The 24212-nt window shown below is 38.2% G+C and overlaps 1 protein-coding gene across 1 annotated transcript in view; it reads right to left on the bottom strand.

Moving 5' to 3' along the window:
• The window catches only part of FH (fumarate hydratase), a 30511-nt gene extending 21066 nt beyond the window's left edge, over positions 1–9445 (bottom strand). Inside the window, exons 1-2 of the mRNA XM_042976607.1 lie at positions 9298–9445; positions 2300–2434 (exon numbers count right to left, since the gene is read on the bottom strand). Coding sequence (XP_042832541.1) covers positions 2300–2434; positions 9298–9423 — 261 coding nt within the window. The 5' untranslated portion in view covers positions 9424–9445. The remainder of the gene's footprint in view (positions 1–2299; positions 2435–9297) is intronic.
• Positions 9446–24212: the final 14767 nt, after the last annotated feature.

Here is a 24212-nt window from a genome sequence, read left to right as displayed (position 1 = left end):
CCTTTCAGTTTGCAGATCTTTTCACTTCCAGCTCGGAATCACCTCACCAAATTTAAAGGGATGAAACTGAGTAACTTTTGATGACGTTTTAATGAAATGATATCTGGTTTTTGTAAGATGAAAGAATTATGTGTTCTTGCCAAAATTAATAGTGCAGATGGTAGTCTGGATTCCATACCAGCTTTGAAGGGAGAGAGAGTGCAAGCAAGAAAGGAAGGGTGGGGAAAAGAGGAAGGAATAGCACAATGGAAGCTACAGTCCTCAAGGGAAATCAAGGTGAAAAAAAAACAAAGAAAAGGAAGGAACAGGACACGTTAAACCTGGGCCAAAGAGAGGATACACTGAGGGGCAAACTGAAAAGGAAATAACTAAAGAGTTTTTCTATTTTGAATTCAAAGAAACTAAAATGAAAACATTTTAAGTGTTCTACCCAAATGAGATAGAGACAAATGGCACATAGGATTCGAAACTTAAAAACTTTAAACGTGAAACAGATGCGGGACACCTGGGTGGCTCAGTTTGTTAAGCATCTGACTCTCATTTTGGCTCAGGTCATGATCTCATGGTTCGTGGGATCGAGCCCCCTGCATCAAGCTCTGCACTGACAGTGCAAAGCCTGGTTGGGATTCTCTCTCTCTCACTGTCTCTCTGTCCCTCCCCTGTTCATGCATGTGCTCTAATAAACCTAATAAAAAAAATTAAAAAAAAAACATGAAACAGATGGGAATTGAAATTTCTACAGGAGCACACTGGTGGTGGCTTAAGCTACTGCCAGAGTCCTAAGCGACAGCCTGTCAGCTCTGGCCATCCAAATGAAGTGACTCACCCCAGTGTCTACAGACTCGTAAAAATGAAAGAGGGTCACAGCAGAGTTTCACTGAACACTACTACAATAAAATGGTAAAAGGACACTGGGGAGAAAAGAAGGGTCTCATTATTCTTAATTGACTCACATTGGAAGCTCATAATCTTTTTTGGTTTTGTTTTCCGTTGGACCTCAGGGGCAAAGGGCTGGGTTTACTCATACTACTCAGGTCAGGGCACATCATCGCCTGCTTTATATTTTTAAAAGTTCAGGATCTTAACGGAGATGAAACAAAACGTGACAAAACAGATACCCCACAAGTCCGCCTTTTACAGACGTGTCATGTGCATAGCTGCCCAGTCTCTGGAGCAGCAGCGGCAATCACACCCCCCAGAACCCCATCCCTCGCCGCCTGAAGCAGGACCGTGAAGAAGTGACATGCTTGCTCCTACCAACGCTGATTAGGACTGACCTCCTTACTCCCAAGAGTTGAACTAGATGAGGATATTTTAGGATCAGCTGCTACCCTCTGTCGCCTAACCACGTCGCCTGACCCGAGTTTACCTCCTCACCAAGACAGCTGTCAGTGACAATGACAAAAAAAGATTTTCCTCAAAGAAGAGTCAACTGCAGCCACTTGTAAAATCGTATAAGCCTGTCAAAGATTCAGTCGTAAAGGCTGAGGAATGGGTTGAAGTTCCATATGGAAGTTAAAATTATTGTATGATAGAAGTGTACTTAGAAGACAGCTATTAAACCATATCTCACCGGAGGAAGGCTGGCTACTCCTAGGCTCCTATCCTACCCTGCGCTGTGGCACCGACTAGTGTTCACAGTGCAGATGGGCTCCAGCAGCACAGGTAATCTACTCCTTCAGTTCTTTTCACACTCTGACATCTCTGAAACCAAGGCACATCAATGACACGTCACAGCTCTGACAGCCTTTCTCTTCTGGGGCTACATAACGGTGTATCTTCTAACTGACGTCATCTTAAATTTAACGAAACATGGTAGAAAGTTTTCTAATCAATCATTCGTGTAGCAATGAACATATACTTATGTATTACCTATTATATGCCAGATATGGTTAAGAAGAATATTTTTATGTATTTGTGTATGCTTTCCTAGAAACTGCAACCAAGAAAGATAGAAAATATAATATTGAAGAAAAATGTTTTCTTTTAAACCAGGTTAAAAAATTAAGTATTGAAACTAAAAATGTTTAAACTGTAAAATTCTAGTAAAAATCTGAATAATCCCAGCAAGAATAAAAAGACAAGTCACTGAGTTCTATCAAATAAAACTCTAAAATATTCAAAGTCACAGCTCAAAATAATAGTATTAAAGTTCAAAAAGCTCTTTGATATTTTAAAGAGAAATATCTTACTATTCACAAAGCCAGTTACATAATAACTTCGTGTTTTAACTCTGTAAAATATTTATTTATAAAGTGACTCATTTGAATAAAGCCAATACTTCCACAAAACCACTTACTGGCATGCGCTCCGTCACACCTCCAATTTTAAAGTTCATCGTGGATCTCACAGTCTGGGCGCCATAATACTTATCATTTGGGACCTTGAGTTCACCAAAGGTATCAAACTCTATCCGAAAGGAATTTTGGCTTGCCTAAAGAGAAAAATAAGACGCTATTATAGCTTAAAAAGAAACCGAGTATCAAAGCAATAACACCTTGTCAGCTGTAAGGGGAAAGAAACCTTAGTAAGTACCATAAAGACCAAAAAATCCCATTGGATTCTCATTCTACCACCCAGTTCTTTTCTTGAGAATTTTTTTGTCATTTTTTTTTTTTCAATTTGGATACAGTTGACACCCACAATGTCACATTAGTTTCAGGTGTCCAACATGATGACTCCACAACTCCATGTCCATGCTGTGCCCGCCACAGTACAGCTACCCTCTATCACCACACAACACTGTTACAATACCATGGACATAATACCTTATGCCGTACCTTTTATTCTGGTGATTTATTCATTCCATACCTGAAAACCTGTACCTTCACCCATTTTGCCCACCTCCCCCATCCCCCACCTCTTTGGCAACCAGCAGTCGGTGCTCTGTATTTATGGGTCTGATTCTGCTCTGTGTTTATTCCTTTGTTTCTAAAATTCCACATAGAAGTAAAATCATATGGTATTTGTCTTTCTCTGACTTATTTCACTTAGAATAGTACCCTCTAGGTCCATCCATGTTGCAAATGTCAAGATCTCATTTTTTTTATGGCTGAGTAATATTCCACTGTGTATATATATCACATCTTGTTTATCCATTGGTCTATCAATGGACACTTGGGCTGTTTCCATATCTTGGCTGTTGTAAGTAGTGCTACGATAAACACAAGGGTGTATCTATCTTTTTGAATTTTTTTCATTTTCTTTGGGTAAATACCCAGCAGTGGAATTACTGGATCTTATGGTATCCTTATTTTTAATTTTTTGAGGATTCTCCGTACTGTTTTCTACAGTGGCCACACCAGTTTGCATTCCCATCAAAAGTGCACAAGGGTTCCTCTTTCTCTACATCCTCACCAACACTTGTTATTTCTTGTCTTTTAATGCTAACCATTCTGACAGGTGTAAGGTAATACATAATTGTGGTTTTGATTTGGAGTTCCTTGAAAATTAGTGATGTTGAGCATCCTTTCATGTCTCTGTTGGCCATTTATACATCTTCTTTGGACAAATGTCTATTCAGGTCCTCTGCCCATTTTCAATCAGATTATTTGGGCTTTTTGGTGTTAAGTTGTGTAACTTCTTTATATATTTTGGACATTAACCTCTTATCAGATATCATTTTCAAATACTGCAGATTTTAAAGACAGACTGTAGAATTCACATGCTATGCTGAAGTTAAATAAAGGAAAGACTCTGAAGCAAAAATAATAATCTTTTCCAGTTCAGAAGTATATCTCCTGTAGGAAAAGCTTTGACCAATTCAATGTGCAGTACTTGGGTTAATCTTTATTTTACAGGAAACTTTAGAAAATGGCCTGAAAATGATACTTTAAAGGTTGTAAGTGTTACATACTGAAGCAGAGCTCAGCCATGGTCTACAAATACCAGGCATGAGAGATAGATGAGTGCAATATGAACAGCCCAGGCTTTGCAGTCAAGACAGCCCCCCACTTAGTAGCTGTGTCACCTTCAACAAGTCAACTTTTCTCATCCATAAATTAAACGTACAGACAAGGGAGGATGGGCTAGGTCAGTTCTTAACCTTTTCAGGGCAATGGAACCCTTTGAGAATGTGAGGAAAGCTATGGATCCTTTCTCTAGAAAAATGAACACAAATACATATACTGTATGCAAAATCTTACATATGATTTTAGAGAGTTTGTATCTTGAAGCCAATCCACTACCCAGAATAAGAACCCATGATCCCAAGTCCCTATTATGGAGACTCCAAGATTCTATCAAGTACATCAACTTATACGAATAAAAAATAAAAATATATATATTTATACTAATAAAAAATTAACAACTGGTCAACAAATATTTTAGAATACTATAAAAAAGACTTACTGTAAAATAATAAAAAGTTGGAATTTACATGATACTTTATAGCAAGGAGACTCCAGAGAGATACTCAGAGCTTTAATCAGTGTGCATTAATTATGAAATAAACATGGTCAGATGATTCAAAAGATTTAAAAATTCCTAGCCAAGTAATTCTGTTTTACTAACAGTCCTCTGAAAAAGAAAAACGTAATTTGTAGTTATACCCTGGGACTAGACAGATTTACAAACCCTTTATATGTTATAAAGCCTTTTGGATTGCAGAAACAGAAAAGTATCATTGTATCTATGTAGACATATAGTAGTATCACCAATGAGGTACATTTTCTTCTATTGTCTAAAAGTCTGTGGAGGACTGGCTTAAGTCAATAAGAAGCAGCAGATAATAAAAATAATCACACCTCAGCATTCAGTATGCTATGCAGCAAACTCTTCTCGAGCATCACTTTACGTGACTTTTATAATCACTCTAGGAGACTGTGCTATTGCATCTGCAGCTCAGAGGAACTGGAGATTTGGAGAGATTAAATAATCTCAGGAGATCACCCAGTTAGCAAGGGGAAAGACTTGAAACCCTCAAAGCCTGGACTGTCAAAACCCAAAAGCTGTTTGGATTTACTACTTTTTTATTACTACTTCCATAAGCCAAGAAACAGAGGGAGTAACTCCAGACTGGCCACAACGGAGCCTTGAGTTGTGCCCCTAACCCCGAAGAATAAAAGGAGGTGGACATGTGTGGTTCGACTTTTCTCTAACAGAGCTTGGTTACACTGACACCACTATACATCACTATAACTTGCTTCCTACCCTGTAGACCCAAAGCACCTGGGGCTCTGTATCTCCGAAGCACTAATGAAAATATTTTGCGTTATGATCTCTGTTTTAGGTAGCCTAAATAAATCTTCACGTACGTTAAAGTATACTTTGACCGGATGACACTAGCAATGACAGCAGGGGCACTCAACACATAAACTCAGTGTTCTTCTTCTCATCACCTTGTTAGGAGACAGCAACAAGATGCCAGCTCTAAAAGGAGAATGGTTTCCATCAGTCACTTGTGAAATCAGGTTCAACCCCTTAGATTTACACTGCTTTCTGCTTCAAAATTATTAAATTCTCATCATAAGACAGCAGTATCTTTGCCCCCTAAATAACTGGTTGCTCTGATGAAACTCAGATCCATTAAAAGTTACTTCAAAGATCTAGACGAATACATTTTACCACGTTCTTCAGCTTAAACCTTAACAATTTTTGTATTCCAAATCAAGAAACAACAACCTAAACAAATTCTAGGATCCTGACAGTGATCATTAAAAAAGTACAGAAGTCAATCATGGCCAAAATCATAATCTCAGCAAAAACTTCCAAAAATATGCTTACTGTCCCTATAATAAAAATAAACATCCCAAAGTTGCAACAATAAACACCGTCTGCAGCAGCTTAGCTAGCTAGTAACAAACCATTCCAAAAAGCCAAACAGTTATCTCTTCATTTAACCCCAGGAAATATATAGGTTGCATACATTTGTTGAACAGAAACTGAAGCAATGCTGTAAAACACTTTGAAAGGCACCAGGAATTACAGAAAAACTGTCAGAGGAGGCTATGCTTATGTGGAGTTAGCATCAGGTAGATAAGTACATATATATATATATGGATAGAGGAACAACGAACCAGGTAACTGCCACGTCTCTTCAAATATTCTTTCAAATGTTCTTTACAATAATAACCCACAGAAAAAACCTTCCGACAGTGATCCGGTACATACATAAACACGTGCATACACGCACACAAGGCTGAAACAAAAATTTCATGAAACAGTATGTTATACACCCGTATTTTCTATTCTACGCAATTCTATTAAAATATTAATAATAATAATAATAATAACAATAATACTGGTAGCTACCCACTACACTGATTCCACCATCTACCTATGAGTCCACTTGAGATCTGAAAAGCACTCGTGTGGTTTTCAAAATCTTCCACATTATCACATACATCATCTCTTCCCAGTGGCCTGGGCATGAAGAGAATGGATGCTCATCCTCAAATAATTGAAAATTATCAGTGCTTTTGAGGACGAAGTGATGAATGGCATCTCTTAAATAAAAGTTTTTAATTCATATAATCCACTGTTACAAAAAAGTAGCATTTCTGAAAACCATGCCTTCATATGCCATAATTCAGAGAGTTTCTAGCAGAAGGCAGTTTATCACTTCAGGTATTTAACACCATGGCTTAAAGAGTTTAACCAGGGGCGCCTGGGTGGCTCAGTCAGTTAAGCGGCCAACTTCGGCTCAGGTCATGATCTCTTGGTCTGTGAGTTTGAGCCCCACGTCGGCTCTGTGCTGACAGCTCAGAGCCTGGAGCCTGTTTCAGATTCTGTCTCCCTCTCTCTGACCCTCCCCTGTTCATGCTCTGTCTCTCCCTGTCTCAAAAAAATAAATAAAACGTTAAAAAAAAAAAATTAAAAAAAAATAAATAAATAAAATAAAGAGTTTAACCAGCTGAGCATGAGGCAGACACAAAGTGTGACTTCCCAATGGTTCCTGTGAGGCCTGTGCTCATTTAAAATCAGCCCCCCTTCTGGAGAAGCATGAAGGGTAATGGTCCTGTTCTCTGCAGGCTTATTGCCATTAAGACACAGAAATACCATGTACTGTTAGCAGCCACTAACTCCAGGAACCTCAGAAATTGATGAAATGGTCTCAAAATTTGCATGCCAGTCTAAACCAGAAAAGTCAATAAATACAGGCCTCGAGCCTCTAAGATGTCCCCCTGCACATGCATGTGTAAGATAACCATTAACTAAACCATGGCACTTTCTAAAGAAATGTCTTTCAGATTCTCAGTTTCAGGTGGTTTAAAAGAATATTCAGTGTTCAAGAAAACCCAAATCATTTCTCATGTAAAAGGACAACCTCCAAAGATAAAAATCCAAAGTTTGACTTCACAGCGTTTGGGTTTTAAGTTTCTTTCAGGAAAACTCTGGCTCAACTTAAAATATAGGGTGACCACAAAGTCTTGCAATACTGGCAAATATACAATAAATGTTTTATTGATATTACATTGTAATATAGAAGATATAATCTGTTTCCAGTCTTCATGGCCATCCTGCAGACCATTAAGGAAATACAGAAAAGAAACTTTAAAAGATGTGGGGCTTTCCATCCACCATGCCAGCAAGGCACTGTCAAAGCTGGTCTCCACTACATGTTCTCACTCTCACTGTGCTATTTCTCCTAGGCAGTATTTATCACATTGTAATTAACTGTGTATCATTTCTTTTCTTATTTAAACACCCCCAGTAGTCTCTAAACTCTATGCTTGTAGCAACTGTCTTTTTCAAAGGGCCTGATACATAGCAGGTGTTCAATAAATGCATTATCTTATGCTTGTAGTGACTGTCTTTTTCACAGGACTCAGATGCACAGCCTGCATTCAATAAATGCTATCTTCCTAGTGGATGAACATTTATGGCTCATTTGGATACAAGGTAACTTAGGGCATTTATGGTTATGTAAATTCTCAACAGTAGCAATAAAAAAAAAAAAGCTTTTAATAAAATCAACACAAAGATTTTGAACTGAGATTACAGGGCAAAAGATAGATTTGGAATTACAGGGGAGGGGGGAATCCTATCTCCATTTGATCTTAGCTAACATTACAACACTAAAAAAGCAAGGCAGTGCTATTTTTTCAATATTTATAACAGGACAGACTCAGTTCTCCAGCCGCCAATTCCCTTTTTACAAAACACTCAGTAAAAAATACATAAATGTTTTAAAGGCTCTAAATGCACTAAAATTATTAGAGCAGGAAACTGCAGGAATATGAAGCACCCCTGATTTTGTAGTTTCAAGTACAGTAATGCGATGAAATTATCTTAAAGTTCACAGTTCAGAACATGTCTTGGGCCTTTGAAATATGCTAGATGGAGGCATTTATTTAATGAGCACCTACTACTTGCCAAACACTGTCAAAGTACTTTCACATGGGCAATCTTGCTGGGTACCTGTAATTATTTCCATTTTACATGCAGAAACTGAGGCACAAAGACAAGTTGCCCCAAATCTGAACTTTGAGCAGCAGAGTAGGATTTGAAATCCCATCTCTGACTGCAGAGCTCATACTACAGCACGGTGAACTTGTGCAGAACTGTAACTCTGACTAAACTACCACTTATTCTCCAAACTCCTCCTACCAATACGTGTGTGCCTATGTATTTAAAATGCTCGTCAAAGCCCAAATTACTGAAGGTGACACTCGAAAAAGCAAAGGACTTGAACTTGGACCTTTACCTTCCTTTGGTCTTTCTGAATTAAAAAATACTGACTCAGCTACAGTTCGATCCCATCCAATCTTCCCTAACATACTTAAGGACACTCTGTCCCCCTCAACAAATTTCAAGGTTTTACAAAAGTGGGGAAAACCATCGTCAGCCTACCAAAATTGGCAACTTCGTGAAAAGTAAAATCTTTGAAGTTCCCAAGAACCTTCAACCCCACCCCAAGGCCTGAAAGTTGTTCACCGCCCAGTGGTGATAAAAGGCCGCAGGTCCGGGGCGACGATCGACACTGGGCCTGCTCAGGGGCAGGGGCGGCAGCGGCCCTCGTCCCCCGCCTCCCACCCCGGCACAGTCCCCAGGGCAGCGCCCCAGGGTGGGGGCCTCCGCACCGGCTGGATCGCCGCAGAACGCGCGGCTGGGGTGGGCCCCTACGGGACACCCCAGGGGTCCCCGCAGGACCCTCGCCGGCGGCTGCAGCCCCAGCCCACGCGCTCACCCGGGGAGGAGGCGGCGCTACGAGGCCCGGAAGCCCGCCACGCGGGCGCGCGGCCCAGGCCGGGGTCGGCCGGGACGCCGCGGGAATCCCTCCCGCCTGCCGGGCCGGCGAGCCGGAGGGCTGAAGGTCACCGCGGGGAGGCCGGGGCTCGGGCGGCCAGCGCTCACCATTCCAGCGGCGTTCGGGGCCCGCAGTGGGAGGACCGGCACGCCTCCGAGGCCGGGAGCTGAGGCTGAGCCGGGAGGCCGCACGAGGCGACGCGAGCGCGCGAGGAGTCGGACGACGCGGTACATGGTGCACCGGGAGCCTGGGTAGAATTTGGGGGCGGTTGAGGCCACGCCTCCACGCCCGCTGTCTGAACACATCCCTCCCACGGCGCCTCGCTCTTATCCAATCAAGCCGAGGGGATGGGGTGGGACCAATCGTGAATGGCCAGTAAAGAGAGAGGGGGCGGGCTTACCTTCCGTGTAGTTGAGCGGACCCTGGTAGCCCTCGGATTCATTGGAAACTAGGGAGAAGGGAATTATGGGGAAGGAAGTTTACGTTGAAACCTCTTTGAAACAGCTTGATCGCTGTTTGAGGCAGAGGGAGGGCGAGAGTATTAGCTGGTGAATGAGTCAGTGTTGGTTGATGACATTCTAGAAAGAAATATTTATTTATCATATAATCACTCATTACATGTTCTCTCTTTGGAGTCTTTTAAAATTTCTTCCAGGGGGCGCCTGGGTGGCTCAGTCGGTTAAGCGTCCGACTTCAGCGCGGGTCATGATCTCGCGATTTGTGAATTCAAGCCCCGCGTCGGGCTCTGTGCTGATGGCTCAGAGCCTGGAGCCTGTTTCGGATTCTGTGTCTCCCTCTCTCTCTGACCCTCCCCTGTTCATGCTCTGTCTCTCTCTATATCAAAAAATAAACAAACGTTAAAAAATAAAATAAAATAAAATAAAATTTCTTCCAGATTACATCTTCCATATAGGAATTTTGGAAATCAAAGCGAAGTATAGACAATGAAATAATAATTATCCATAATGCCAACACTTAAAAAGTCATGTGGAGGTCTCTGCAATTTCCTTTCTCTTCTAAACGGGTACACTCAAGAACTCTCTTTTAAAGTGTAGTGTGGAAGGTGTCCACAGTTACAGGTGATTTTGGAATCTTTATTATTTACATTTAGGTTCTCCCAAGTTTCTTTTGCATTGATAATATATGCATGTTCACATTAAAGGCATATTGTTTTAGTATGAGGTGATGACAGAAAAGCACGAACTGATATAAAATTACATGTGAACCACAGTTTTATCTCTTCTCTCTTCTGCTTTGTATTCCTTGAAACCAGATGACAGTTAATCACGAAAGAAAAACATTGGATGATGTCCAGAAGTCAAAAGTCCAGGACTTGCAAAGCCAAGCTTGTAAGAGTTAGCCTCTGTCAAACCCCTGGGTAACACTGCTTATGTTATTTTGTGATTTATGAATTTGACTCATGCATTTAAAATATGAAAATTTAAATGAGAGAGCATGATCCTTGAACTACAATCAAAACACTCCAAAAAGCTCACCAGAACTCTTTATACCTCAGTGTCACCTCCCTGTGTCAACTCATGATTCAGAAATTACTAAAATTCTTGATGAGGGGCACCTGGGTGGTTCAGTCAGTTAAGCATTTGACTCGGTTTCAGTTTAGGTCATAATCTCATCGTTTCATGGCTTCAAGCTCCACATTGGGTTCTGTCTGCTTGTGATTCTCTTTCTCCTCTTTCTGACCGTCTCCCACTCACGCTCTGAGCCTCTGACTCTCTCAAAAATAAGTAAATGAACTTTAAAAAAAAATAAAATACTTGATGAAAAAGTGAAAACAGCAGTTACTTCGAAGTTAGAAGGACAGAATAAAAGAAATTCAGAAATCAAAAGGTAATGCAATGGTTTCAGAAAGCAATGAACCACCTATCCCATTTGTTTAGGCTTCCCACAATTAAAAGGCAAACAACACAAAGTTTAGTGTGAAAGTAGTATTCTTAGTGTTGTCATCAGTTTGACAGAAAACGACAGGAACATTTACTAACAATCACTATCATTTCCTAGAAAATGCTAACATTTTGATGCACTTGCTGCATATCCTTCATAAACTAAAAGAAATAACAAATTACTAATACTGGAGAGGCATTTTCTTCCCCATCTTCCCAGAAACTATCATTATTTTTGCTGTGTGTCCTTTCAGTTTACCTGTGTATTTTTTGCTTTGTATACTGATATGCAAAAACAATGGGTTTAAAATTTTAAACCTTTACTGTTCTATAACTAAACTGTTTTTGAGATCTGGCCATGATATTTTTAACTTAATGGTACTCCTATCACATGAATTTAGCACATTTTCTTAACAATCTTTTAAACTTAGTATTCCATTGCATAAATATAAAATGTTTTATTTATACAGTTTCTTGAAGAAGGGCATCTTTTGCTATTATGCACAGTGCTTCAGTGAACATAAGTTTATGGTTTCTTCATAGATCATAGAGTAACATCACATCATGGAATGACATCACTCTATATTCCTACTGCTGCTTATCATTTTAAACTCTTTTTTTCAGCATTGATATTTCTATGCTAGTTGGTTACTATTTGCCTCATGTATGTTTCTCATTTTATTTTGGATAGTTTTGTTTCCTTTTTACTTTGAGCATATCTCCTGTTTCCACCACACAGTTTAATGTTTTAAAATCCAAGTTGGTAGACTTTTAATAAATGGTCTGTTTTAATCCCTTCCAACAACCACCTGTTGATGCGTGTTACAATCCAGAAATGTTTCTAAGCACTTTCTGCATTAATTCTTTTAACAATCAAAGCAGTCCTGCAACGTAGGGTCCTATTATTACTTCTGTTCATAGAAGAGAAAATTGATGCTTAGGGGCATTCGACTTAACAATTTTGCAGGCACATTGTGGGACTTATTTTCTGCATCATTATTAATATTTCTCAGGAAATGGTGCCTGGCACTGCACAGTGATTAAAAATAATTAAAAATATAATAATAAATGTGGTGCCTTGATCACTTAGTCAGTTGAGTGTCCAACTTGACTAAGGCCCATGTCATGATCTCTGTGGGATCATGGGATTGAGTCCTGTATCAGACTCTGCACTGAGCATGGAGTCTGCTTAAGATTCTCTCTCTCTCTCTCTCTCTCTCTCTCTCTCTCTCTCCCCTTCTCTCTGTCCTTCTTCCTCACTTGTGCTAAATAAATAAATAAATAAATAATATAATATAATATAAATAAAAGTTGGGGCAAAATTTATTTTCCTAATAGTGTTGTAACAATATCTCCCATTCCATATGCCCCCCTATAGTATGAATTTGCCACAGGAGAGTCAAAATACCCTCCCCTTTAATATTGGCTGGCCTTATGCCTCGCTGATAACCAATAGACTCTGAGAACAGTGGCAGCTGAAGCTATGTCAGAAAAGCTCATGCTTCTTCCCTGTGGTTTCTTGAGACACTTGTTCTGTGGTAAGCCAGCCACCATGTAAGTAGTTCGACTACCCTGGGGCACCTGGGTGGCTCAGTTGGTTAAGGGTCTGACTTTGACTCAGGTCATGATCTCATGGTTCATGAGTTCCCGCCCTGCATCAGTCTCTTTGCTGACAATGTGGAGCCTGCTTGGGATTCTCTCTCTCCATCTCTCTCTCTCTCTCTCTCTCTCTCTCTGCCCCTCCCCTGCTTGCTTGCTCTCTCTCAAAATAAATAAATAAACTTAAAAAAAAGAAGTTCGACTACCCTAAGACAGTCACGCCAGAGAGGCCACACACACAGGCATTGTAGTCAGCAGCCCTGGTTGCTCTCCCAGCTGACACCTAGCTTCAGTTCTCAGCCTTGTGAGTGAGCCATCTTAGATACAGAACTCTGATGGACTTGCATAACTGGAAGCCCACAAATAGAACAGATTCCAACCTCACTGTTGTAGTTCTGCTTCTCTTCTTGGTTCTGCCCTTGGTTCTGCCCTTTTGGTTTTGAACTTCATCAAAAAGATGTGACCACTGCTTGACCCATGAGCTAGACCAGTGTATTCGGAGGCTCCTAATCCCCTCCCCTGTCCTTGGAATGTCTTTCCTGTCCCTAGAGATTGCTCCAAGGACATAGCCTTGAGATGATGATGTGTTGAAAACATCGCGGGGTACACGTGACTGAGCCCAGTTAGGACCTCTTCACAAACTTTTCAGATTTGGAAGTTGGGTGTGGGGATCCATTAGTCTTGCCACAACTCAAGATAAGCCTCATACATAAGTTCCCTTTGCTTATTAAAACAGCTACCTACAAACCCACAGTGGCCTACCTAGCTCTTGGGTTCCTCCCTGCCCTCTACGTTTGGGGGTGGGTTTCAGATTACACCGGGGAAAGTACCAAGAAGGCTGTGAACCAACACCTTTTCTTTGTGTAGGTTTCATCTTCAGGGGGGACAAGATGGCGGCAGCCATGCCAGACTTTGAGTCTTTCACTTTCAGTGAAAGAGGGGAACTCTTCTTTCCAGAAACTCTCCCCTGAGATGTGAGTAAGAACTTTCCCAGAAGACCTTAGCAAACCTCTCTTCACATCTCATTGAGCTATATCAGATCATATGACGCTTCCAAATCAATCACTGGCAAAGCAGAATGGGATAATCTAGTTAAAATATTAAAATGCCATGTACTATTTAAAAAAAATTTTTTTAAATGTTTACTCTTGAGAGAGAGAAAGACAGAGAGAGTGTGAGTGCGGGAGAGGCAGAGAGAGAGAGGGAGACACAGAATCCAAAGCAGGCTCCAGGTTCTGAGCTGTCAGCATAGAGCCCGACACAGGGCTTGAACCCATGAACCACGAAATCATGCCCTGAGCCAAAGTCGGATGCTTAACAGACTGAGCCACCCAGGTGCCCATAAATGCCATGTACTATTAATTCTATTTAAAAATTTTCATGTGGGAATGCAAGCTGGTGCAGCCACTCTGGAAAACAGTATGGAGGTTCCTCAAAAAAACTAAAAAAACACTACCTTACAACCCAGAAATTGCACTACTAGGCATTTATCCAAGGGATATAGGTGTGCTGCTTCGAAGGGACACATGCACCCCCATGTTTATAGCAGCACTATCAACAATAGACAAAGTATGGAAAGAGCCCAAATGTCCATCGATGGATGAATGGATAAAGAAGATGTGGCATATATATATACAATGGAGTATTACTTGGCAATCAAAAACAATGAAATCTTGCCATTTACAACTATGTGGATGGAACTGGAAGGTATTATGCTAAGTGAATTAGAGAAAGACAAAAATCATATGACTTCACTCATATGAGGACTTTAAGAGACAAAGCAGATGAACATAATGGAATGGAAACAAAAATAATATAAAAACAGGGAGGGAGACAAAACAGAAGAGACTCATAAATATGGAGAACAAACAGAGGGTTACTGAGGGGTTGTGGGGGGGGGTGGGCTAAATGGGTGAGAGGCACTAAGGAATCTACTCCTGAAATCATTGTTGCACTATATGGTAACTAATTTGGATATAATTTAAAAAAATAAAAAATAAAACAAAACAAAAACAAACAAAATATTATCAGAAGCATAGCTTTGAAAAAAAATTCATGAAAACATCATTTTTAAAAATTAGAGATATATCAGATGTACTCAACACAGTAATATAACTTTTCTAGAATTGTCTTTCATGTAAAAAGTTTTCATTTAATTCTAATGGGCATCATTGCTCACTGAACCTTTAAAGCGTAGAAACAACTCATGAACACAGTTACAAAAATATTTACTGAGAATATGGTTTAAAGTTTTAATAGGATATATGCTTTCCTACCTTTTTATGTCTCTTGTTCCTTTTTTCATTATACTTTGCCTGCAACAGAACTATTGGAAGGTGTGAAACTTAGATTACAAATTAAATCTTCTGCATAATTCACAGCATTATGCCGCATTTTCAGAATTTCAGCTGACTTTGACTGCCACTCCCAAGAGAGTTTCTTAGGTTTAGTTTCAGTCTGGACCGGATATAGTCTCTGGTTGTACTGTGTCACTAAGAGAGGAACATTTTAAATTTTATTCTTTATTCCCATTTCTATTCAATGTCTGTCTACTTCAGGAAGATCAAGACTCTCCATATAAGGAGTCATGTGTGCAAATCCCTGTTTCCTGGCACCCTACCTGCAATGTGTTCCAGGGATATTTTGATTGCTCCTGCCTAGGTTGGCACTCTGCTTTGATACCCATCTAGCCCCCTCTTTCTAGGTTTCTAAGCTCAATGAGTCACCTCTGCCTTGTTCGCTGGGAATATTACATATTGGTCTTATAGGACTCATGAAAGTAATTTTTAAGTTGGAAGGGCACCTGCGTGTCTCAGTCAGTTAAGTGTCAGACTCTTGATTTTGGCCCAGGTCTTGATCTCATGGTTTGTGGGATCAAGCCCCACATAGGGATTCTCTCTCCCTTTCTCTCTGCTCCTCCCTTGCTTTCACATGCTCTGGCTTTCTCTCTCTCTCTCAAAATAAATAAATAAACATTAAAAAAAAATTAAAAAAAAAACTGTAACTGGTTGTTCTAGCCCTCTCAGACTTATCTTTGACACTTTTTAAATTTCCTATGACTTCTGGTAAGCCTGTTACTGGGAACAGAGGAAAGGTGATCATCACTAGGAGTTTGTTGGGGGAGGAGCCCAGCTCACCTTGCATCATCCAATGACAACTTGAATTTTCTAGAAATGGAATTATGGCTTCATACATCAACTTTTTTCTGTTTTTTTTTTTTTATGTGCTTTTTTTGGTTCATTTCTTCTTATTTTCTTTAGGTTAGTTTTGTGTTTTGTTGGGTTCTCCCCCCCCCCCCCACCCATTTCCTGACTTGAAATCTAATTCAGAGTTTCTGCAAGGGTGTGATGTATACCAATGTTCGTACCCCGGTGATTGAAGGTGATTAGTTAACATTGATCATTATCTCACTTTTTATTTTCTTCCAGCCTTACCCATTTAGTAAGAAAGAGTCTTTTTCTTTTCTTTTTTTTTTTTTTTTTGGTGCAAATATATATTTTACACCTTTGTAACACTTGCTAATATCATTTTGTAAAAAAGAAAATGTATATCCTTTTGTAAAATAGAGGGAAAGTCTTTGGTGAAAGTTCATCTATAGGTATAGAATTCTGCTACAACTTCTATGTTTCCCTTCTACTCATCAATGAAACTGATTTTCCGTTTGAAACTATAATATAAACTTATATTTTTATTTAAATAAAATGTACCTCAATTTGAAATAAAATATTAATTATATTACGAAGGTGTTATGCAATAATTGAAATTTGGTAAACAATGGCCAGTTCATTTATTTCATTACTTAATGAAATTATAATGTAAATACCTTTGAGTTAATCATTGACATTATATATTTTCATTTTCAGATACAAACTTTTATCCATGTGAAAGAAGTTTTTTTTTATTTTATGTAGAGGTAGTTTTTTTTTACCTTGAACTTTGTCTATAATAATATTGACCTGCTTTCTTCTTGTTGATATTTGTGTTTTGTTTTTGTTTCTATTTTGTTTACTTTCTGTTCAAGTCATAACTTGGTGTCCTGCCATGAGCCAACTGAACAATGCAATAGTTTTCTCTTTCATCTGTCCCAAATCTCAACAGCTTGTTGCCAAAATTGATAGTAACTTTTGATTTCTATCAATCTAAATATCCTCATTATCCTAAGTAAAGACTGAAAATTCTAATTTAGGATATCTCCAAGCCTGGGAGATTACTAGGAAATTTCTTAGAAGAGGCTTGGTAGTAAAGTGGGAAGATTTGGCTCTAGAAGTCTTCCAGAAAGTAGAGCAAAGAGAAGAAAATATGAGACAAAAGTTAATAAAATTAGAAATACAGTCCATTATGTCCAACATCTCAATGATTTTGGAAAACAAAGTAGAAGAAACCATTAAGCAAATAAATTTAAGAAAATATCTTAAAACCAGCAGACATGAGTTTTCAGAATAAAAGCCTACCAAGTGACCAGAACAACTGGGAACACAGGACAGAATAAGTCACATCATTGAGAAATGTTAGAACATGGGGAGCAAAGAGAAGAGTCTCCAGAGAGAAAAAGTAAATGAGCCACATGCAGAGGATTAGGAATCTATACTACTTCTCAACCACAACACTGGAGGGTAGAGAGCAGTTGACTGATGTCTTCAAATTGTTGAGAGAAAATTATTTCCAGTTTAAAATTCTATACCCAGCCAAATCAAGTGTAAGGATAGAATAAAAATATTTTCTCATGGACAAGTTCTCAAAAAAACTTGCTTCCCATCTATCCTTTTTCAGAAAACCCCCAGAGAAAGTGATCCACCAAAACTAGGGAGTAAACCAAGAAAAGGAAGGCATGGGCTTCAGAAAATAGTCTCCAACACAGGCAACAGAGACATGGAGAATTCTCTAGATGAACGTATGACAGCTTGCCCTTAGCATATAGAACAACCATTACAGAATGAAGCAAATCAGAGGCCCCAGGAGGTATTTCTTCCAGAATATAAAATCTTTAGAGCCTGGAATATATTCAGAAGAGATTTAGATTATTGGAGGAGAATTTGGAAACTGAATTTCTGATAAGTCTTAGAAAATTCAGCAAAGGAAAACAAGACAACTATTAAACCAAGAAAAAAAATAGTTGTATTTCTCAGGAAAGGAAAAATAATCATTATTACATTTGAATAGTCAATTATAATAAATAAAATATTGAATATGGACCTAACCAAAATTATGATGTAATGTTAAAAGAATAAAGAGATGAAAACACATTAATCCTCCTTTCTGATAGTGGGAAGTCATTACCTAAAACCATAAACTAAAAGAAACAAGAAATAACAGTACTGGCATGTTATTTAGAGACATAGACATATACCTGGAGCTGGAAATGATGAAGGTAGAGAGTGATTATTGTTTATGTTGAATGTCTTTTAGAACTTCTTGATTCTTAAAACAATCTGTATGTACAATAACCTTGGCAATACACTACAATTAACAACAACAACAACAACAACAACAACAACACAAGCTGACTCTCTGTTCCCTAAGAAAAATAAAGGAAAAAAAAAATCAGTTCTTCTACTAATATGCTGGATTCCATATCCTCCCAAAGATATTGCTCCTTTCTTTAAATTTTTAAACATTTTTATTCATTTTTGAGAGACAGAGAGAGACAGAGCATGAGTGGGAGAAGAACAGAGAGAGAGAGGGAGACATAGAATCTGGAGCAGGTTCCAGGCTCTGAGCTGTCAACACAGAGCCCGACGCCGGGCTCGAACTCATGAACCGTGAGATCATGACCCGAGCTGAAGTCAGATGCCTAACTGACTGAGCTACCCAGGTGCCCCATAAAGACATTGCTCCTTGAATTTTCCATCCCTCTCCCTCTATCATCAGTTTATTGGACCATTGCCACGAATTAATGCTATAACTTCCTGTATTCTCTCTCATGTTCAAAAAACAAACCTGCCTTGACCTTGCATCCCACTTCAACTACCTCCCTGTTTCTAGGACATACTGTATTTATTCATCATCTTCACATCTTCACCTCTTATTCTCTCTTCAGTGAGAGGGCCTGCCTCAGTCACAGGCTGCCTTCAGTCCCCATCACTCCACTGATAACTGCTCTTGTCAAGGTCACCAATGCCTTGCACTAACCAAGGGGCAGGTTCAATGGACAGTTTTCTGCATTTTCAGCAGTATTGATGCAATTGACATGCTCTCCCTTTGAAAATATCTTTCTTGATCTTTGTAATTTTGAACTCACCCTTTATTTCATTGGCTACTTCTTCACACTATTTTTTCCCAGCTCTTCACTTGTAGATGAAGAAGTGACCCAGGGTTCAATGCTAGATGATATTTCCTTTTTCTTCCTTTAAAAATTCTGCTAGAGCTACCATAGAGAAGTTTGAGTTAACCACACTCTTAACTTTATACCACATTACAAAGTATAAAGTCAATTCATATTTGATTTCAATATTTTTTTCTTTTCTATTCATCCCCTACTACTTTTAGACTCTAGAAAACTACTATAATGTTTTTCTATCATTTTATTTATATGTATTCTTATAAAATATGTAGTTTTGTGCATTTTACAAATTTTATGTAAATAGGAATGAAATACACATGCTATTATTCTCTTTCTCAGCCATCTTCCTAGCCATTCCTCTTTCACAAGGTGAGTTATCCCTTCACATGATTTTCAATATCACCTTCATGCTTATGTACAGATGCCTCCAAACTTATTTTTCCAGCCTAGACTTGCCCTCTGTGTTCCAGATTTATGTATCAAACTACATACTTAATATCCCTATTTAGTTACCTAACTCAATACTCATATCTCCAACTTATCCCAAAAGATGTTTTAGCTGCTATCGCCCCCCCCCCCCCACATTCTTTCATATTCAGTAAATGGTTCCAACAGTTACTCAAACTAGAAACCTGGGAGTCTTCTTTGATTTCTGAACTCTGCTCTCATTCCCCAACAAATGCAGACAGTATGCCCAATTTACCAACAAATCCTGGCCATTCTACCTCAAAATTATATCTTGAGTCCATCGACTTTCCTCCCCATTCACTTCCACTAGTATTTACCTGCTAATGAAATAAGTAAATAAATAAACCAGGTTTCAAAAAATAGTAAACTTCATATAATAGTAAAGGTAATAAAGGAAATAAGCAGGAAGATGTTTAGAGAACGATGGAGGGGGCACCTCTTTTATGCAGAGTGATAAACCTAGGGATATCGTGTTTGAGCTGAAAACTGAACACTGAGAGCTAGCCATACAAAGACAGAGGCATTCCAGGAAATAGCTGCAAGTGTAAAGGCCCTGATGAAATGAATAAACAATTATTGAGCAAGCTGCGTTCGTCAAAGTGAGATAATATTCTATTTCAACCATAGGAGAATGACGAAAACAACAGAGCAAATATTGTATTAATTAATCTCTGCTAAATTTTTTTATAAACTTTTATTCTTCCCAATAATACTGATTTATTGGTATAAGTAAATATATAAATATATGCAGAGAGAAATGGAAATACTGTCTCTTGTAAAGCATACTATAAAGTACGCTCCTCTTGGAGTCATTCTGTTAGAAAGGACCTATTTTAGGGATTAACAGGTAACTGAATCCCAATGAGATTGAATTGCAGCTTCTCCTGACACAGCAGTTACCCCATAATCCCTAGCTTGTCCCACAGCCTCCAGTTCTTCACGCTCAGAGGATGGGAGAAAACCAGGTTCTTCATTTCTCCTCACCCTCAAGAAAGCCCTCCAGAGAAAGAAGGTGTGATAATCTTTAACTTCCTGAGGCCTCCCAGGGGCAACTGTTTCTACCTGACTTTTAGGAACAATAGAGGGATAACTAGCCATGCTCAAAATTGTAGTTTCATAATCAATAAACTTTGTTCAAGCTTTTGACACCCTGTTATCTTACCAGGCACCCAAGACCTTCATGCTATCTTTCAATTTCCAAAAGTCATAAATTATGACATTCTACCCAAATCCGTTTTCCCCTGCCCAACCTTATACAAAAAGTTAATAATCTCTTCCTTCTTACAACCCAAGGGACATCAAATCCACATTATTCAGATATTGTTATAAAATGTAGCTACTTTATACATTCAAATTTCACTTAGATTTGGATTGTCAAAAAGAAAGAAGAAAGAAAGAAAGAAAGAAAGAAAGAAAGAAAGAAAGAAAAAGAAAGGCAAGATGTGACTTGAAAATTGTCACCTACCAGGAGAAAGTCCTGTAATATGGACTCTCCCTGTTACAGGGACTGAGGGAATTCCTGGGAGTTAACAGTACAGAGTAATTTTATCTATTCCGCTGAGAATGAAATGAGAAAACAGCCTGGACTTACAAAAAATAATGATAATCATTACCTGTCAGTCTATCAGCATATTGTTTAAAGGCTGTCTAGAAATGCATAATTCATTATTAATCTATTTTATCTCTTTTACTTGTTTGATACATGTTTCTTTGGCCCATAACTGGAAATTAATTTGACCCACCTCATAAATAATCTAGAAATGTCATAGAACAACAGCTATCGGCATCTTCATAGTCCATCTCACTGTCATAAATCATCATTTTAATTACATCATTTGTGAGGTGAGCCAATACAGACATTCATAAGAGTTGAAGTATCAATTTAAAAGTTATTTTTTAAGTAATTGAGATGCAATGTTACTCAGATAATGATATACTAGCAGATGTGCTTCTTTGAATAGAAGAGAGAGGGCTCTCCAGCTATTAAAGAGAGAGGGCTTTCCAGCTATTAAAAAGAGAATTATGTGTAAATGTCGAGATATCTTATCTGTGCCCAACTGCCAATATGAGTACTTCCATGACTAGTTGTCTTCCAGGTGAATAACATTCAAAATGGGCACATCCCTGTTGTATAAAAAATGTTTTGAATCCCTAGGCTAAAAGAGGGCAAATAGAATGAAGGCCACTAGCTTAGTCTCATCTGGACCCATATAGATACTAAAGGAACAACTATTCTAGAAACAGAAAGATCCTAATTTTACCCACCAAATAAGTGCTGGAACACCCACAGAAAATGGCAGAAGCAAAAATAAATCCTCTCTAAAGCATTATACTGGTATCTTAGGCTTCAAACTACCCCTACTTTTTTCTTTCAAATACAATTTTGAGCGCTCAGTTTAAAATGTGTACATGGAAATTAGAGATCATGGGTACCTGTCCCCCTGCCAAAATAAATAAATAACCAGGGGCCCACACCCACTATAAGAATTATAGACACAGACCCTAAGGCAATCATGTTTGTTATGTTAAGTTACAAAAGACAAGTTTGAGAATTTGAGGAAGGATACTAGAAAATAAAAATTAGGCAGTAGATATGAAAAAGAACCCAATAAAAATCCCAGAACTAAAAATGACAATAGTCAAAATCAAGACCTCCATAGATGGGTTTATCAGATGATTAGACACAGAAGAAAAGAGAATTGATAAATTGGGAAACATTTAAAAAGGCTATGCATAACAAAGCACAAAAAGTCAAAAAATAAAAATAAAGGTGAAAGTGTAAGCAATGTGGAAATCTAAACAATATTTGAAGAGGTAGTGGCTGAGATTATTCTAGAACTGATGAAAGAAACCAATCCACATATTTAAGAAACCAAACGGTTCCCTATTAGGATACACAATCTTTACCTAGCTCTATCTTAATGAGACCATAGAAAACAAAAGACTCAAGTTAAAAGATAAATATTGTGGATTGGATTTTTAAAATATTTAAATGAATGCTGTTCACAAAGGCCACATTAAAAACATACAGATACAAGATAGTTAAATCAAAAGTTTGGAAAAGATGGGAATGCAAGCTGGTGCAGCCACTCTGGAAAACAGTATGGAGTTTCCTCAAAAAGCTAAAAATAGAACTACCCTATGACCCAGCAATTGCACTACTAGGCATTTATCCAAGGGATACAGGTGTGCTGTTTCGAAGGGACACATGCACCCCATGTTTATAGCAGCACTATCAACAATAGCTGAAGTATGGAAAGAGCTAAAATGTCCATTGATATATGAATGGATAAAGAAGATGTGGTATATATATATACAATGGTGTATTACTCAGCAATCAAAAAGAATGAAATCTTGCCATTTACAACTATGTGGATGGAACTGGAGGGTATTATGCTAAGTGAAATTAGTCAGTCAGAGAAAGAGAAAAATCATATGACTTCACTCATATGAGGACTTTAAGATACAAAAAAGATGAACATAAGGGAAGGGAAACAAACATAGTATAAAAACAGGGAGAGGAACAAAACAGAAGAGACTCATAAATATGGAGAACAAACAGAGGGTGACTGGAGGGGTTGTGGGAGGGGTGATGGGCTAAATGGGTAAGGGGCACTAAAGAATCTACTGCTGAAATCATTGTTTCCCTATATGCTAACTAATTTGGATGTAAATTAAAAAAAATAAAATTAAAAGGTTGGAAAAGATATAATATGTAAATGCTAAACAAAGGAAATCTGAATATCAGACAATTAAGCTTCAAGGTAAAAGTCATACCGTGAGATAAAAAGGTTGTTTCATAATGATAAAAGCTTTATTTTGCCAGTAATATATAGCAATTTTAAATGTGGATTGTTCCATATAGAAAAAAACTCTGTGGAAATAGACAAATGCCAATCAAGGGTAAGATTTTTAACACACCTCTTTCAGTAATTGACCAAATGAGCAAACCAAAATTCAGTAAGAATACTCAAGTTTTGAACACATGATTTGACCTAATGAATATGTATAGGAAAATGCCCACATTAACTGAGAGCACACACTCTTTCAGGCACAAGCAAAGCATTTATGTAAACTTACCTTTTGCTGACCATAAAACAAGTCTCAACCAATTTCATATGTTTGAAAATGTATTGAGCATATTCTCTGACCACAGTGAAATTTTGCTAAAAATCAATACCAGTAGGATAACTAGGAAATCCTATCTACTTAGAATGGAAGAAATGTACTGCTATTCCATTGAACTGTGGGACTAGCCACCACAGTAAGACAATCATTCAAATGATAGGAAATAAAAGAAAAGAATAAAATACTGTCATTATGATTATGCTAGGAAAAAAACACCAAAAAATGTACAGATTATGAATATTAATAAGATTTTTGCAGTGTTGCTAGATACAAACTCAACAGACAAAAATTAATTATATTTCTATGTATCACCAACAGCAGAAAGCGAATTTAAAGATATCATTTACTATAAAATTAAAAACAAAACTATAATTACCTAGAAATAAATCTAACAGAAGAGGGGCAAATCTTCTTTGAGAGAAAGTATAAAATTGGAGAGATTTTGAAGAAGACCCAAACAAATGGAGAGAGAAGCCATGTTTCTGGATTGAAAAACCCAATATGCTAAATATGGTATGCTTTCCAGCTAGAAAGTATCTCAGTAAAAAAATCCTAATAGGGTTTTGTGTGTGTGTGTGTGTGTGTGTGTGTGTGTGTGTTTTATGGAATTCACCAACTGATTATAAAACTTAGATCGAAATGCAAA

This window comes from Panthera tigris, chromosome F3 (genome assembly GCF_018350195.1).
Source record: "Panthera tigris isolate Pti1 chromosome F3, P.tigris_Pti1_mat1.1, whole genome shotgun sequence".
Classification (NCBI taxonomy): domain Eukaryota; kingdom Metazoa; phylum Chordata; class Mammalia; order Carnivora; family Felidae; genus Panthera; species Panthera tigris.
Note: the sequence above shows the minus strand (reverse complement) of the source record. Positions and strands in the feature narration are given on the sequence as shown.